The sequence below is a fragment of the Schistocerca americana genome, chromosome 7, assembly GCF_021461395.2.
Source record: "Schistocerca americana isolate TAMUIC-IGC-003095 chromosome 7, iqSchAmer2.1, whole genome shotgun sequence".
Classification (NCBI taxonomy): Eukaryota; Metazoa; Arthropoda; class Insecta; order Orthoptera; family Acrididae; genus Schistocerca; species Schistocerca americana.
This window is the reverse complement of record NC_060125.1, coordinates 352,186,931-352,203,256: the sequence shown is the minus strand read 5'-3', so window position 1 is coordinate 352,203,256 and position 16,326 is coordinate 352,186,931. Positions and strand designations below refer to the sequence as shown.

The 16,326-nt window shown below is 45.0% G+C and overlaps 1 protein-coding gene across 1 annotated transcript in view; it reads left to right on the top strand.

The window, feature by feature from the left end:
• Positions 1–10,064, top strand: part of LOC124622317 (cardioacceleratory peptide receptor-like) — a 364,747-nt gene extending 354,683 nt beyond the window's left edge. The window contains exon 7 of the mRNA XM_047147994.1: positions 9,880–10,064. Coding sequence (XP_047003950.1) covers positions 9,880–10,064 — 185 coding nt within the window. The remainder of the gene's footprint in view (positions 1–9,879) is intronic.
• Positions 10,065–16,326: the final 6,262 nt, after the last annotated feature.

Genomic DNA, 16,326 nt, shown 5'->3' with positions numbered 1-16,326 from the left:
AACAAATTAATGAACTGCATATTTCCGTAATTAGTATCACACTGTTCTCAAATGTAGGTCCAAATAATCACATGTTGCTAATAAAGTCTTAACTAATACTGACCGCGGCAGACTACATGTTTGTCTTCCGACACTACCGAACCGGCTCCGATTTTTGCACTAGACATTGCCAACTCAGTCTTAACTGATAGCGTGGGGGAAAAATGTCCGTCCCCGAGACAGCCGAACGAGCTCTCACATTTACAGAATAGACACTGCAAATTAAGTCTAAACTGATACGGCGGGAGACAACATATGTGTCCTCCGGCACTGCCAAACTAGCTCTGATCTTACAGCCGAACCACTTCGCCGCCATCCAATTTAGGCGTGATACGAGGACCACCGGAGTGCTTCTCCTGCCTTTACGATTAGCAATGTTTATTATTCCGCTGGTTATTAATACCTTTGAAATAACGGAATGATACACGCTTCTGAGAGATGCATTAATTATGACATGCAAGTAAATATTCTGTTTAATTTTTAAAATATTAGTAGTAGAAGATTATCGTTTTGGTGCGCAACTTCCGAACACAGCAGCCAATCGCGGAGAACGACCACAACTTAGACGATCTATCTCACGGTACCCGTACCGAACAAACCATCTGTCATCAGTACCTTACACTATATTACGTCATTTTGCCACAGCTGCCTTCTCAACTGCTGTAAAAAAAGCTTCTTGTAGCCGAATATGATGGCTGTGAAGCCAGAAATACTACAACGAAAGATAAATTCGTGAATCCACCAGTCAGAATGATGACAAAAAAGTTAACTTTTGTTTTCAGCTGTTACTGATATAGTAAAGTTGTATCTTAGAGTATCTGGATATGGTAACACTCTTCTTGGAACGGATTTACGATATGCAGTAACGAAACTTAAAACGTTAAAGCTTGTATATCACAGTCTCTCAAGAGATAAAACTTTAGGTATTGTACACTAATACCTAGCGACAACAGCGGTCGAGGGGGAAGACACATAAACGGTTGCCACCGTAAGTCTGCAACGAATAGAAATCATTCATTCTTCATGCATCAGATAACAGTCACTCTTCAAATAACATGAACGAAATACGAAAAAAAATTGATAAATGTCTCATCGCCGATGTCACAGTATTTAGTTCAGGCCTGTTATGGTAATACAATACCTATTCTCAGTAATCGCTCAACCATGATTTGAGACTAATAATATGTAATAATTTCTTACCTAAAAAACAAAAACGCACATAGAGTGAAGCATTTATTATAGAGCGTTGATCTAGACCGGAACAATCCACGATTATGATGCTTGATTTTATTTTCTTGAGTTGGAATGAACAACTACTCTTTGGAATTTTGAGTAAGCTTGAAACAATCAAACATTTTAAAAAGAAATAGACCGCGATACCACTCACACAGACAAACAAACAGAGAATCACGTTGCTGAAAAACTTAAACTGAACTGAGATAAGGGACCATAATGAAACTCAGCAGTGTTACCGCAAAACGATACCCCTTAAGGGACTCAGTCAGGTGGGATAATAAAAACTTCATTTATTTAACTTTACAGCTGAAGCATAGATCCACTCAAGAATTTGAAGAAAAATTATGTAGTATGAGAGTATTTATCTGAAATTCGAATTCCGCGACAAATGGCCTGTCGCGAGAATATTTTTCGGGCCACCGATTTCTTTGATCTGAGACCTGGAGTGCCATGAAAAACCTGGACATGTGGCAATCCTGTTCTTGGAACAAAAACTTTCTTCCTGCTGTTTTGTCGGAAACTCACATTTAGAGGCGTTGGCTGTGGACAAAATACAAGCTGATTCTTACAAATAGTAGCTACGGTTAATAAAGATGTTTCTTTGCGCAAATAGCTCCGCTACAGGTTTCAAACCGACAGGTTCATCTTCAAACGGCTGCTCACATCCATACCGCATTTGTTGTTGGTGACATTAATTGGTGAAAAATAACAAAGAACAACTAATGTAAGGAATAACTAATTTACAGTATGCTGGAAGTTCGTAAACAACAAATGTAATTGTACGTGAACAGCAGTCTGACGACTAATCTGTCGTCACGAAACTGGTGACGGTGTGTTTGTGTAAATAAATAGTATTATTACCTTTAAGTGCTTACTGTTTTCTTCAATGTAAGAATGATGTTGTAACTACTTTTTATTGGCACCTATAAACAACCAGGTTCCCGGTACGGCGTTTACGTCATACTTAATAATATATTTATTGCCTGATTTGCCTCACTATTGTTTGCGGTAATACGGTGAACACTACATGTCTTCTCACTTGTCTGGATACAAATCAGTTACACAGAAGAGGGATAGAATATTTTTTATTCTTCTGACAAAAGTGAGATTTGGCACTTTCAAACGTTTCACATTCCAACCTTCAAATAACCCCAATGAAGCTCGACAATTTTTAATCAGATAACAAACATAGAGTTCAACAAGATGTACCAATGATAAAATAACACATAAATAAAGTTTTTGTAACTAGTATCGACACAGTAAATGATAAATCTTCTTGAGACTAATTGTTTGGAAGGTTGGGGTTCGACTTTTCAACGTTCCTCTGGCTGATGGGAGAAATAACACAGATACAGTCACTGCCTGTAAGCTGGGCTGTCAAGCCGAAACAGCAGGATACGTTTCAGTAAGCTCATATATCAGAGGAGAGTGTCCGCCGAGTTAGACAGTGACCTCATCACAATGCATGAGCCGACAACGCCAGTTGAATGTTACCTAACACCACCGGTGCAGGCGCCGAGTGCAGCAGAGACTGTTTATTCCATTATTACCGGCGGCCGGGGCACACACGCCAAAGGCAGCTCACTAATTACCACGGGAGGACCTGTGACGTGGGAGCGTCAACGCAGAGCACTGGCCAATAATGGACTCCAGCATCCGGCCACGTCCCATAGATCCACCGTAATGTCGTTTGCTCCGCTCGCTGGCGCGTCTGAAGCCTGGCAATTTCCGTTCGAGCCTTACAGCCCACTTTAAAGCAGGTATAGAGGCAAAGCACACTGACAGTTCAGTTTAAGCCTCTAGGAAGATGACATATTTAGAAGCTTACTGAATCAGTGCCTGAACTCTGATTTCTACGCACGTGCAGTCCTATGACAGATGTCCGACGAGACACGTTACTCGTTAATTCTGAATTGTTCCACTAAACAATCCTCGGAAATAGGATGTAAAAAAACTGTGGATGTATTGTATACTACACTACTGGCCATTAAAATTTCTACACCAAGAAGAAATGCAGATTATAAACGGGTATTCATTGGACAAATATATTACACTAAAACTGACATGTGATTACATTATCACGCAGTTTGGGTGCATAGATCCTGAGAAATCAGTACCCAGTACAACCACCTCTGGCCGTAATAACGGCCTTGATACGCCTGGGCATTGAGTCAAACAGAGCTTTGATGGCGTGTACAGGTACAGCTGCCCATGCAGCTTCAACATGATACCACAGTTCATCAAGAGTAGTGACTGGCGTTTTGTGGCGAACCAGTTGCTCGGCCGCCATTGACCAGACGTTTTCAATTTGTGAGATATCAGGAGAATGTGTAGGCCAGGGCAGCAGTCGAACATTTTGGTATCCAGAAAGGCCGTACAGGACCTGCAACATGCGGTGGTGCATTATCCTGCTGAAATGTAGGGTTCCGCAGGGATCGAATGAAGGGTAGAACCACGGGTAGTAACATATCTGAAATGTAACGTCCACTGTTCAAAGTGCCGTCAATGCGAACAAGAGGTGACCGAGACATGTAACCAATGACATCTCATACCATCACGCCGGGTGATACGCCAATATGGTGATGACGAATACACACTTCCAATGTGCGGTCACCGCGATGTCGCCAAACATGGATGCGACCATCATGATGCTGTAAACAGAATCTGGATTCATCCGAAAAAATGACGTTTTGCCATTCGTGCACCCGGGTTCGTCGTTGATTACACCATCGCAGGCGCTCCTGTCTGTGATGCAGCATCAAGGGTAACCACAGCCATGGTCTCCGAGTTGATAGTCCATGCTGCTGCAAACGTCATCGAACTGTTTTTGCAGATGGTTGTTGTCTTGCAAACGTCCCCATCTGTTGACTCAGGGATCGAGCCGTGGCTGCACGATCTCGACCAACGCGAGCAGCAATGTTGCGGTACGATAAACCGCCATCGCGATAGGCTACAATCCGACCTTTATCAAAGTCGGAAACGTGATGGTACGCATTTCTCCTGCTTACACGAGGCATCACATCAACGTTTCACCAGGCAAAGCCGGACAACTGCTGTTTGTGTATGAGAAATCGGTTGGAAACTTTCCTCATGTCAGCACGGTGTAGGTGTCGCCATCGGCGCCAAGCTTGTGTGAATGCCTTGTAAAGCTAATCATTTGCATATCACAGTATCTTCTTCCTGTCAGTTAAATTTCGTGTCCGTAGCACATCATCTTCGTGGTGTAGCAATTTTAATGGCCAGTAGTGTATGTAGCCTACTAGGAGCGCTCTCATATGGTATTCAACAGGGTTGTAAATCCTTAATTACTTGAAAGATACTTGGTAAGTGTACCACACTGGAGTTGCGTTTGTCACATCTAAGCACGTATTACAAATATGAGAAAGATGAGAAATATCGTTGACCAGTCGATATGACGATATGTTTCCCTTGTCCATATTGTTATGTCGGCTACTATGGGAGTCAACACGGACACTAACAAGAAAGGAGGGAAGTTACGATGGCCGGTAGCAGGAATCCAAAAGGGTCTATAATTTATTTATTTTTTTCTTTTTTTTCTTTTTGTAGCAATGGAGCCCCTCCACGCCAGCAATGGCATGGTGGCCAACTCAAAAGGTCTACTGCTATCTCTGCATAAGGGTATATTTTCACTAAAGTGAGGTGTCGCAGGATGCGGGTACTGCTATGTTTGCGTACGTCTGGTTAAGTTTAACCATTAGTACGCGCTCATCTGGAGATAGATTGGGTCTAAATTTGAACGAAGGGTAGCGGTTTGAAGAGCAGAGGGAAAAAAGTGCCAAGGCAAGATCCAAGTGAAGAATAACTTCTGCGATAGTTAGGTCGGGTAATAAGAGCAGTAGGGGATATTTTGCTGCCTACAACAGGTCATGCAAGGGTAGGCTTTGTTAGCAGTGGGTGTCATGCATGTCGATAGCTTTGACTTTGTGCGGTGCTGTTACTCGGCGGCTGCCGCTGGGAGCCGGTGTTGATCTCTCGGTCAGCGTCAGCAAGCCTGTAACAGTTAGGCTTATCATCGTTTTGTGTCCGATGGATCATATATCAGATGCACAGTTAGGGTGATGTTGGCGATATGTTTGTGGGTCAGTGGGCGAGCTCGCCGGTTTCCCTGCTGTAGCCTGTCAGTCGGCTTTAATAGCAGTAGCAGCTGGTACATCCAGTCAGGGGCTTGCCGACGTTTGTCGCTTGTTGATGTATGTTAGGTTGGCATAGGTGGTAATGCCCTAGCTAGTAGTGTCTAGGGCATAACCACCTACGGCAAGCTAATACACACCAACAAGCGACAAACGTCGGCAAGCCCCTGCATGTCAGCATCGTTGATTTGATATACCAGCTGCTATCACAGCCGACCAACAGGCTACAGCAGGGAAACCGACGACCTCGCCCACTGACGCACAAACAAATCGCCAACATCACCCTACACTATGTATCTGATATATGACCTATTGGACACAAAACGATGATGAATCTGTTACAGGTTTGTTGACGCTGACGAAGAGATGGTCTATACATATCACATGCTGATTAATATAATACTTTATTTCTAAAATGAAAAGAAACTTAACTTCTTGTCCCTTCTATGTGTAATTACGTTACTCGCTCTCACTACTCGCAGAACGAAGGCTACGTAACGTCTTCTTATTACTCAGTACTGATGCTCTCGGAGTCTGCGACCGAACTGGGTCCGACCAGCGATGGGCTGCTGGTTAAGTCGGCACTGACAGGGGGTGCTGAACTCTTTCTTCCTGGAGGACTGGCGTTCCCCTCTTTTTCTACTGGCGTGCCGGTCAGTGTCTTTTTGATGCCTTTTCGCGGTGCTGCGCTGGTCGGTGTGCAGTGGATGCTTTAGGACTGCACATGTATTAGCACTAAATATTTATAGGATACAATGTCCTCACCTTATTCCCTGTCTTGTAATCGGACTCCGTCCGTTGGGGACACGTAATGAATATTTCGCCTGACAAAGATTAAAGCACCCAGACATGGTCGGAGGTCAATGAAACTTCGTACAAACGCTTCATCGGCGGGTATGTAAATAATTAGAAATGCAATTCTCTATGACACCAGATTGGCCACCAAAGTGCCTTAAAGTGCGTATAACTCACATGATTGGCGTCCAATGTCGAGTGATCATTGTGAAGCCGACGATGATCACTAGTCCTCATGTGAAAAAGCTTTATCAGCATATGACAGATTTTCAGAAACACCTTGTTGTGGATCTCCATTTGGACGGCTGGTCGAATCGTGGAATATTCGGCGTTGTGGGACATTAGATGTGACAGTGGCCTGATGTGGGACCGTATGGTAACGTGAATGCGGGCATACTCATCATCAAGGTTCTGCTCGACCATATCTGATCACTACAAAGCAGGACCGCTACATTGTGCAGTAAGTACATCGTAACCGCTTAACATATTCGCTGCCATCCGAGAAAAAGTAACAGAACTCCTTTCAGCATTGCGTTATCCCGCGCCATATATCAGAGGCTAGAAGAAGATGGACTAAGGAATTACTGCCGTTAGCGCTACCATATGAAGACTGTTGTTGGAGTAGTATCATGACATGAAATAATGGAGTGATGATTAATGGCGTCGATTTGTGTTCACTGATGAATAGCGGTTCTGCACTGTCTCAGACCACCGTCGGCAAGTATGGAGGCTACCCGGAATAGGTCCCATACTTCCAACGCTTTGGAGACGCACAGTGGTGCTGCTGCCGGCATCATGGAGTTCGGAGCCATTGTGTATGACTTCTTCACGCCGCGGCTATTAGTCCTGCGTTATCGTCTCCTGTATCTCAAGCGATACTATTATGGTTCCATTTTGCAACAGGACATGCTCATTCACGCTTAGAAAGTGTTTCCATGAACTGTGTACGTGATGTTAAAGTACCGGGTGATCAAAAAGTCAGTATAAATTTCAAAACTGAATAAATCACGGAATAATGTAGATAGAGAGGTACAAATTGACACACATGCTTGGAATGACATGAGGTTTTATTGGTACCAAAAAAATACAAAAGTTGAAAAAATGTCCGACAGATGGCGCTTCATCTGATCAGAATTGCAATAATTAGCATAACAAAGTAAGACAAAGCAAAGATGATGTTCTTTACAGGAAATGCTCAATCTGTTCACCATCATTCCTCAACAATAGCTGTAGTCGAGAAATAATGTTGTGAACAGCACTGTAAAGCATGTCCGGAGTTATGGTGAGGCATTGGCGTCGTATGTTGTCTTTTAGCCTCCCTAGAGATGTCGGTCGATCACGATACACTTGCCACTTCAGGTAACCCCAAAGCCAATAATCGCACGGACTGAGGTCTGGGGACCCGGGAGGCCAAGCGCGACGAAAGTGGCGGCTGAGCACATGATCATCACCAAACGACGCGCGCAGGAGATCTTTCACGGGTCTAGTAATATGGAGTGGAGCGCCATCTTTCATAAACATCGTACGTTCCAGCAGGTGTTTATCAGCCAGGCTGGGGATGATGCGATTCTGTAACATATCGACGTACCTCTCACCCATCACGGTGGCAGTTACAAAACCAGGATAACGCATTTCCTCGAAGAAAAAAGACCTTATAACGGTAGACGTGGTAAATCCAAACCATACCGTGACTTTCTCGTCGTGCAATGGAGTTTCCACGACAATTCTATCATTTTCGGTAGCCCAAATTCTGAAGTTGTGGGCGTTGACAGACCCTCAGAGCGTGAAATGAGCTTCGTCGGTCCACAACACGTTACTCAACCAATCGCCATCTTCCGCCATCTTTTGAAACGCCCACACTGCAATTGCCCTCCGCTACACTAAATCGCCAGGTAACAGTTCATGATGCCAGTGGATTTTGTACGGATAGGATCGGAGGGTACGCCTCAGAGCCAACCAAACACTAGTATATGGAATGCCGGTGCGACGTGCGACTGCACGAGCGCTGACTTCCCCGTGCATAGACGAACCCGCTACGGTCTCCATTTCTTCCTGAACTGTCTCAGCAGCATTACGCCTTGTGCTCGGTCGGCCACTACGGGATCTATCGTCTAAACACCCCGTGGCTTCGAACTTCGAAATCATTCTGGCCACAGCTGCATTTGTCATCGGACCTTCACCCGCTTGAATCCCCTTCCTATGGCGATAGGATCGTAACGCTGAACTTACACATTCCCCATTCCGATAATACAGCTTCAATAAAAGCGCCTTTTCAGGTAACGTCAACACGCTGCGACTACTGGCGCATCTGGCATCTGATTCTCTCTCTTTTTTTTTTTTTTTTTTTTTTTTTTTCTTTATTGAATTTCAATTCCCCCCAAAGGGGGCGGGCTGGCAGCAGCTTAGGACGCCGCTCTGCAGCCTACAGATTTTCTGACAAAGAGCAGGAGAATAAATAATAATAAAAAACAGGCGATAAAATCGGGGACTTAGTGGGTAACAAGGTGAAAAGAAAATGGGGAAATTAAAACAAGCAACAGAGGGATGATGAAGCGAATAAAAATACATACGGAGCAGACAGGGAAAACAATAGACAGTTAAAAGAAACACGGCGACAGTCTGGATTCTGTTCGCAAAGTATATAAAATTCACACCCAGCGACGGCATGGTTTCTGTTCGCAACACAACACTGAATAGGCACTAGAACACAGCACGAAAAAGTCGGCAAAGGTGAGATTCTCTCTCTCATTACAGCTCCTTTTATACACGATTGTCATGCGCAGTCACCTGACGTTTTGCTGTCCAGCGCCATCTGTTGCACATTTTGTGAACTTTGTTTTTTTTTAGTTCTAGTAAACCCCATGTCATTCCAAGCGTGTGTGTCAATTTTTACCTCCCTATCTACATTATTCCGTGGTTTACTAAGTTTTCAAATTTATACTGATTTTTTGATCACCCGGTACTCCCCTGGCCAGAAACACCCCCTGATCTGCCCCCTATAGGATATATGTGCGACGGTAACTCAGCCCCAGTGCTAGTGTGTAGGATATTAAGGACCTGTTGCTACATTGTAGACCAGATTGGCTAAGGAGAGGGTACAGAGGCTTTATGAGCCCCTTACCAACCGATTCCGTGCATGCTTCCGGCCCGAATGCGGTGCAACATCACGGTGGGCACAGTTTGCCAAGTTCTGTGTAAACTTCACTCACGATTTGATTTGTGGTAAGTTCCTATGGGACCAAACTGCTGAGACCATCGGTCTCTAGACCTACACACTACTTAATCTAACTTAAAGTAACTTGCCCTAAGGACAACACGCACACCCATGCCCGAGGGAGGACCCAGATTCAAACCTCCGAAGGGGGTTGGGGGAGGGGGGGGGGGGGGGTGCGAGCCGCGAGAACCGTGGCAAGGCGCACAGACCGCGCGGCAAAAATCGAAGAAATCTTGACTCACTTTAGTAATTACTGCACTGACATCACATACCTTTTCTACCCGTCACGTATCATTTCGTCTTCTCTTCCTCTTCTGGATGCAGCGCACTTCGGTAGTATTTCAAGGTCTAATGGTGACACTTGGATGACGTAGGTGATCGTGCTACAGCAAAAAAACAGGGAGTGTTCCACCAGGCTGAGACTCTCGCGCCTCTGTGTTGCAGTGTTCGTGCTGTGCTGGAGCCCGTACTTCGTGTTCGACCTGCTGCAGGTGTTCGGCCACGTGCCGAGGACGCAGACGATGGTGGCGCTGGCGACGTTCATACAGAGTCTGGCGCCGCTCAACAGCGCAGCCAACCCGGTCATCTACTGCGTCTTCTCCACGCAGATATGCCGCACGCTCAGGTAAGCCCACCTCTTTAGGACGAGGCTGCAGAATGAGAGCTCACCGCTTCCTTGGTTGAGGAGCAGAGCTGTTCCCTAGTAAAACAGATGTCGTCAGTTGGGTTCCCCTCTCGGAACACGGATGTTGAAAGTATCTAACCGAAATTGTATCCTTTTATTCTGTGAAAGTATCAGTGATAAGACTAGTCTAAATTAATTATTCAGCAAACCTGTATCTGACTGCGTCTGTGAACCTGTTTCTTGCACTCCACCATTTTGCCAGAAATGCAACATGTATTTGACTCAGCAATGAAGTTTAAGAGAATAATGCCGTTTGTGCAATGGCATTAACTTTTGGCCCTGATGTTTACTTGGTTCTTTAATTGGTGGGTAACTTTAGTTTACTACTCATTTTCATATTCCATACAAGCAAAGGATGTGGATTATGATTCAGGCTGTTAGATTTAAACGCAATGTTGATCTTAATATATATATATATATATATATATATATATATATATATATATATATATATATATATATATATATATTGTTAAAATTTTAAGTCATACACAAAACCTACAATTTCAAACATTTTCGTAGCACGAATCACTCTTACAAAAAATTTTGCAAAACGCTTAGTGCGTCAAACCTTGGACATACAAATCCTAACTCTGAACATTATCTAACAAAAACCAATTTGAAATGATTATATATCTTCTCTCATTTACATGGTAAAGTTTGGTCAGGGTCAGCGACCTACCTTAACGTTGTCAACACACGTCTGCTTCCTCCGCGCACCTAGCTGTGACTCCTCCTTTAAAGCTGCCTGCACACGTCTGCTTCCTCTGGGCACCTACCTGCGACTCACCGGTTTTTTACTACGCGCGCCCGCCTCTCGTAACCATCAAATATCCTCCTACTCAAAGATATTATACTCGTTCCACCTTGCGGTTGACAACTACCGACTATTTTCTGGAGCTACTCTGATCAGTCCTTAGCACATACCTCTCAATGTGGCTGTTCAGAATGTTGCTACTGTGTATACCAGGCACACCCATTTAAAGAAAGAGGTACCGATGTCTTCTTCGTACTAATAAAACTAAAACTACATCCCAACAGGCGTTGAAGGACAAACCGTACTGACATCCTCAGCCCACAGGCGTCACTGGATGCGGATATGGAGGGGCATGTGACCAGCTCGCTGCTCTCCCGGTAGTTGTTAGGTTTCGTGACCGGAACCGTTACTTCCCCTCAGTTACTTTCTAAATTGGCTTCACATGTTCTGAGGGCAGGCCGGCCGGTATGGCCGAGTGGTTCTAGGTGCTTCAGTCTGGAACCGCGCGACCGCTACGATCGCAGCTTCGAATCCTGCCTCGGGCATGGGTGTGTGTGATGTCCTTAGGTTAGTTACATTTAAGTAGTTCTAAGTTCTAGCGGACTGATGACCTCAGATGTTAAGTCTCATAGTGCTCCGAGCCATTTGAACCATATGCTGAGTGCAGCCCGCTCGGCAGAGCGCTTAACTTCCATGATCTGACGGGAACCGGTGTTACCGCTGCGGCAAGGCTGTTGGCGTCTATATACTAACAATAAAACTGTAATACCGTCGTCTCTGTAGGTTTGGCTGAAAACGCTAATCTTCAAAACCACTAGACGAATTTTTATGGTAACTTTATGGTAGCTCAGGGATACGCATAGACACTGTTTCATCAAAACCGGAACACGGAAAAACTACCTCGTAGTTCAGAGTTTTATCTAAATTCACCTGCTAAGCCTAGTAGCTCGCATGTTCGAATCACCACTGCTTAGATAGCCAAGGAATCAATCGATTCTCCTGTTAGCTCTTTTAATTCAGTAACAGATGTACTTTCGGAAATTGACGCCAGTGTCAGTTTTAAGCGCCGCAATCTTATCTCTTCGAACACATACCAACAGCGTATTTGCTTGGCTATGATACATGGAATTATTGATATCGGTCTCTGTATTAAAATATTAAAGACACTGATTTTCTTCTTTCAATAAGCTTTATTAATATTCTTTGCTAGAGAAACGATTTTATTAAGTCTGCTATGTGATTTGGGCGCCTAGATATTACATTTTCGTGGGCGAGCAATTCTAGACGCTTCAGTCTGGAACCGCGCGACCGATACGGTCGCAGGTTAGAATCCTGCCTCGGGCATGGATGGGTGTGATGTCCTTAGGTTAGTTAGGTTTAAGTAGTTCTACGTTCTAGGGGACTGATGACCTCATATGTTAAGTCCCATAGTGCTCAGAGCCATTTTTTAATTACATTTTCATTTCGTATCGTTACGAATAAAAATGACCAAAATACGCTCCTCTTTCTGAATACATCAGAATGGCTAAAAGACTGAGGACTACGCAGTCATAAGAATCCATTATAGCTCGTGAGTCAACCCTTTCTGTGGCTGATAAGGGCTCATTTGAAACTCCTTTCGAAAGTGAGGGGTGATTTATCTCAGATCGAGAGCGTCATGCACTATCTCGCCTCTCAAAAATCTTGTGTCATAGAAGTTTCAAGTTACGTCTCTCCAATGTAACATCGTGTAAGCAGAAGTTTCGACGTGAAGTGGCGCAGGCGAGCGGATTGTAAACATGTTATCATTTCACTTTAAACATGTACGCTTCCCGGTGACCGTCTGTTACGCCATGACCATAAACGAAGCCCAAGTCCAGACGCTGCATGTCGTAGATGTGGACATTAGTGTCAGCTGCTCTTCGCACCGTCAGCTGAGGTTGTTTCTTTCCCGTTCTAGTTTTGTTAATGTCCACAACGTTGTAGACAAAAATAAATTTAACATGCACGAAATCTCTGGCACAGGTACAAATGAGAATCGGGCAACGCGGAGTTTCTCCGGTAGTATAAACTAAATTCCAAAGCCGTTAGCTCAGTTGTGTTACAAGGACTTGTCATAATGTTTTATTCGTTACCTCGAAAATCGTAGGTTACTTAATTAATTTTTGATCATAAGGCTATCACGACAGCTTTTCTTAGTTGCTAGGTTGTATGGGTAATATAGTCAATGAAACTTGTATGGTCCATGGAAACTTTTTCGTTCCTGATGTTTCTTCCAGAATTGTTGGATTCATAGGTTCTGCTGGCTCCCCTGAGTCTTGCTGACTAACAGGTCGGACGTCGAACAGTGACGTATATAGCACGACAGGGGAACGTGACAGGTGATCTGCAGAGATAGTCCTTGTCAAATGATGTATCGAAATGCCGTCTGGTGTAGTCTTAAATGAGACGTATTCTAAGCTTCTTCACCCATGAAAATACGATTACTAGTTTTCGAGTAATTACAAACTTTCGAACTTCCGACGTTATCGAATTTTTAACATCAAACCGAATGTTGTACATTGCGGGAGTTCGTGATTTTACACCAAAGTGGGGAAATACAGCACGTCGAATAAGGATGAAATAACACCAAGACACCGATATGTTTGATGCATAGAGGACTTTCGTTAAGTCCTTCGTCGTTCATGTGTGTCAAGTACGTGATACCCGCACAATGGGTGCCCGACACACTACCCGCTTGTGGCTAGGAAAGAGCTCAAACAGATCATTTCTAGCCACTGGTTAGGGCAGGAAGGCGTTATCAGTCGGCTTACACGTCCGCCTGATTTGAGGAAACCAGGCTTTCTTCTCTAAGCTAAACTCACAGCGACATCTGTGCACAAGCTACGACCATCCAGGCGGATTTAAAACATCGCCATGTTGCAGAATATGGAATGATAACGAATTGTAATAGTGTGGATAGTATGGGCGAATGGTTCGCTGGTAAAAGAGCAGAAAATGAAGCCAGGAGTGATGAAACATAGACTACTGACCACTAAAATAGCTACACCACGAAGATGACGTGCTACAGACGCGAAATTTAACCGACAGGAAGAAGATGCTGTGATACGCAAATGATTAGCTTTTCAGAGCATTCACACAAGGTTGGCGCCGGTGGCGACACCTACAAGGTGCTGACATGAGGAAAGTTTCCAACCGATTTCTCATACACAAACAGCAGTTGACCGCCATTGCCTGGTGAAACGTTGTTGTGATGCCTCGTGTAAGTAGGAGAAATGCGTACCATCATGTTTCCGACTTTGATAAAGGTCAGACTGTAGCCTATCGGGATTGCGGTTTATCGTATCGAGACACTGCTGCTCGCGTTGGTCGAAATCCAATGACTGTTAGTAGAATATGGAATCAGTGGGTTCAGGAGGGTAATACGGAACGCCGTGCTCGATCCCAACGGCCTCGTATCACTAGCAGTCGAGATGACAGGCATCCTATCCACATGGCCGTAATGGATCGTGCAGCCACGTCTCAATCCCTGAGTCAACAGATGGGGACGTTTGCAAGACAACAACCATCTGCACGAACAGTTCGACGACCTTTGCAGCAGCATGGACTATCAGCTCGGAGACCATGGCTGTGGTTACCCTTGACGCTGCATCACAGACAGGAGCGCCTGCGATGGTGTCCTCAAAAATAAACCTGGGCGCACGTATGACTAAACGTCATTTTTTCGGATGAATCCAGGATTTGTTTACAGCATCATGATGGTCGCATCCGTGTTTAGCGACATCGCGGTGAACGCAAATTGGAAGCGTGTATTCGGCATCTTCATATTGGCGTATCACCCGGCGTCAAGGTATTGGATGCCATTGGTTACACGTCTCGGTCACCTCTTGTTCGCATTGACGGCACATTGAACAGTGGACGTTACATTTCAGATGTGTTACGACCGGTGGCTCTACCCTTCATTCAATCCCTGCGAAACCCTACATTTCAGCAGGATAATGCACGACTGCATGTTGCAGGTCCTGTACGGGCCTTTCGGGATACAGAAAATGTTCGACTGCTGTCCTGGCCAGCACATTCTCCAGATCTCTCACCAATTGAAAACGTCTGGTCAATGGTGGATGAGCAACTGGCTTGTCACAATACGCCAGTCACTACTCTTGATGAATTGTGGTATCGTGTTGAAGCTGCATGGGCAGCTGTACCTGTACCCGCCATCCAAGCTCTGTTTGACTCAATGCCCAGGCGTATCAAGGCCGTTATTACGGCCAGAGGTGGTTGTTCTGGGTACTGATTACTCAGGATCTCTGCATCCAAATTGCGTGAAAATGTAATCACATGTCAGTTCTAGTATAATATATTTGTCTAACGAATACCCGTTTATCATCTGCATTTCTTCTTGGTGTAGCAATTTCAATGGCCAGTAGCGTGATTTATTGACTTCCTGCTTCGGCAGGCACAGAAAAGCAGCACCCATTGGAGGCGGGTGGCATCATCGGCTGTAGCCAATGACCATCAATCTGCGAAGGGCTGGTGATGATGCCCTAGTGTCATTGATTCCCGTCGACGTGGCTCGCTAGCGACCTTGCCAACACAGCATTCCAGCTGCCTCGCAGTGCGGTGTCAGGCGGTGGCTTGTGTGCTCTCCTAAATAGTCTAGCGGTGGTCAGCAGAGTTGTCCAGGCTCGAACGCCGAGCCCGTGGCTGGAGAGTGGTGGCCAGTGTTGACGCACACGAGAGACTCAGGGCTGTGCGAACCTCAGTTTGACCTACGCTCCATCGACGCCGCAGCTGGAGCACCGAGCTGGCAGTCCCGTCGGAATGGAGGAAGAACATTGGCTTCCTCACAGCGGAAGCCAGGACACAGTGGACGCCGATTCGAAGCCTCCGCTTTACCCTGCCCACCATGGCTGGAGTACTGGCATATGTACAAGACAGGCAGGACTGAGATCCCGTACGCGCCTTGGGACCGCCGCCCGAACCTCTTGAACGCCGGCTATTGCCCCAGTGTCCTGGTCGCGGTTGCGGAGTCGATGGCACTGAGCCAGCGTGTGTCGGCAAGTGCATTGATTTTGGCATCAAGACAGAGCTTCAGCTCTTGTCAATACGGAAGAGCCATATTCAGTCTGTCCTAAAGCCCCTGCACCAGCGATTACAAACCTGTATTAATGTCGACAGTGGGTACTGCGAACATTCGATATCATTAGTGGAATTTTGAGGAAGTGCTGAAGGCCATATGCCTTTGCTATTTCCCTTTTTTATCGGTACTTAAGTAATTTTTCAATGAAAATGAGTATATTGACAATATGCTCACGATGAAAAGTTACTGTTTAACAACTTTAAAATCTCAAATCTGTACTTTACAAATTCATTCAATTTTTGATGTGCATCTTTCTTTCGAGGCTTTGGCAGAGACAGGAGCACAACTTTAACCGTAGTTAGCTGATGAACCATCCTCAGACGCCAGTTC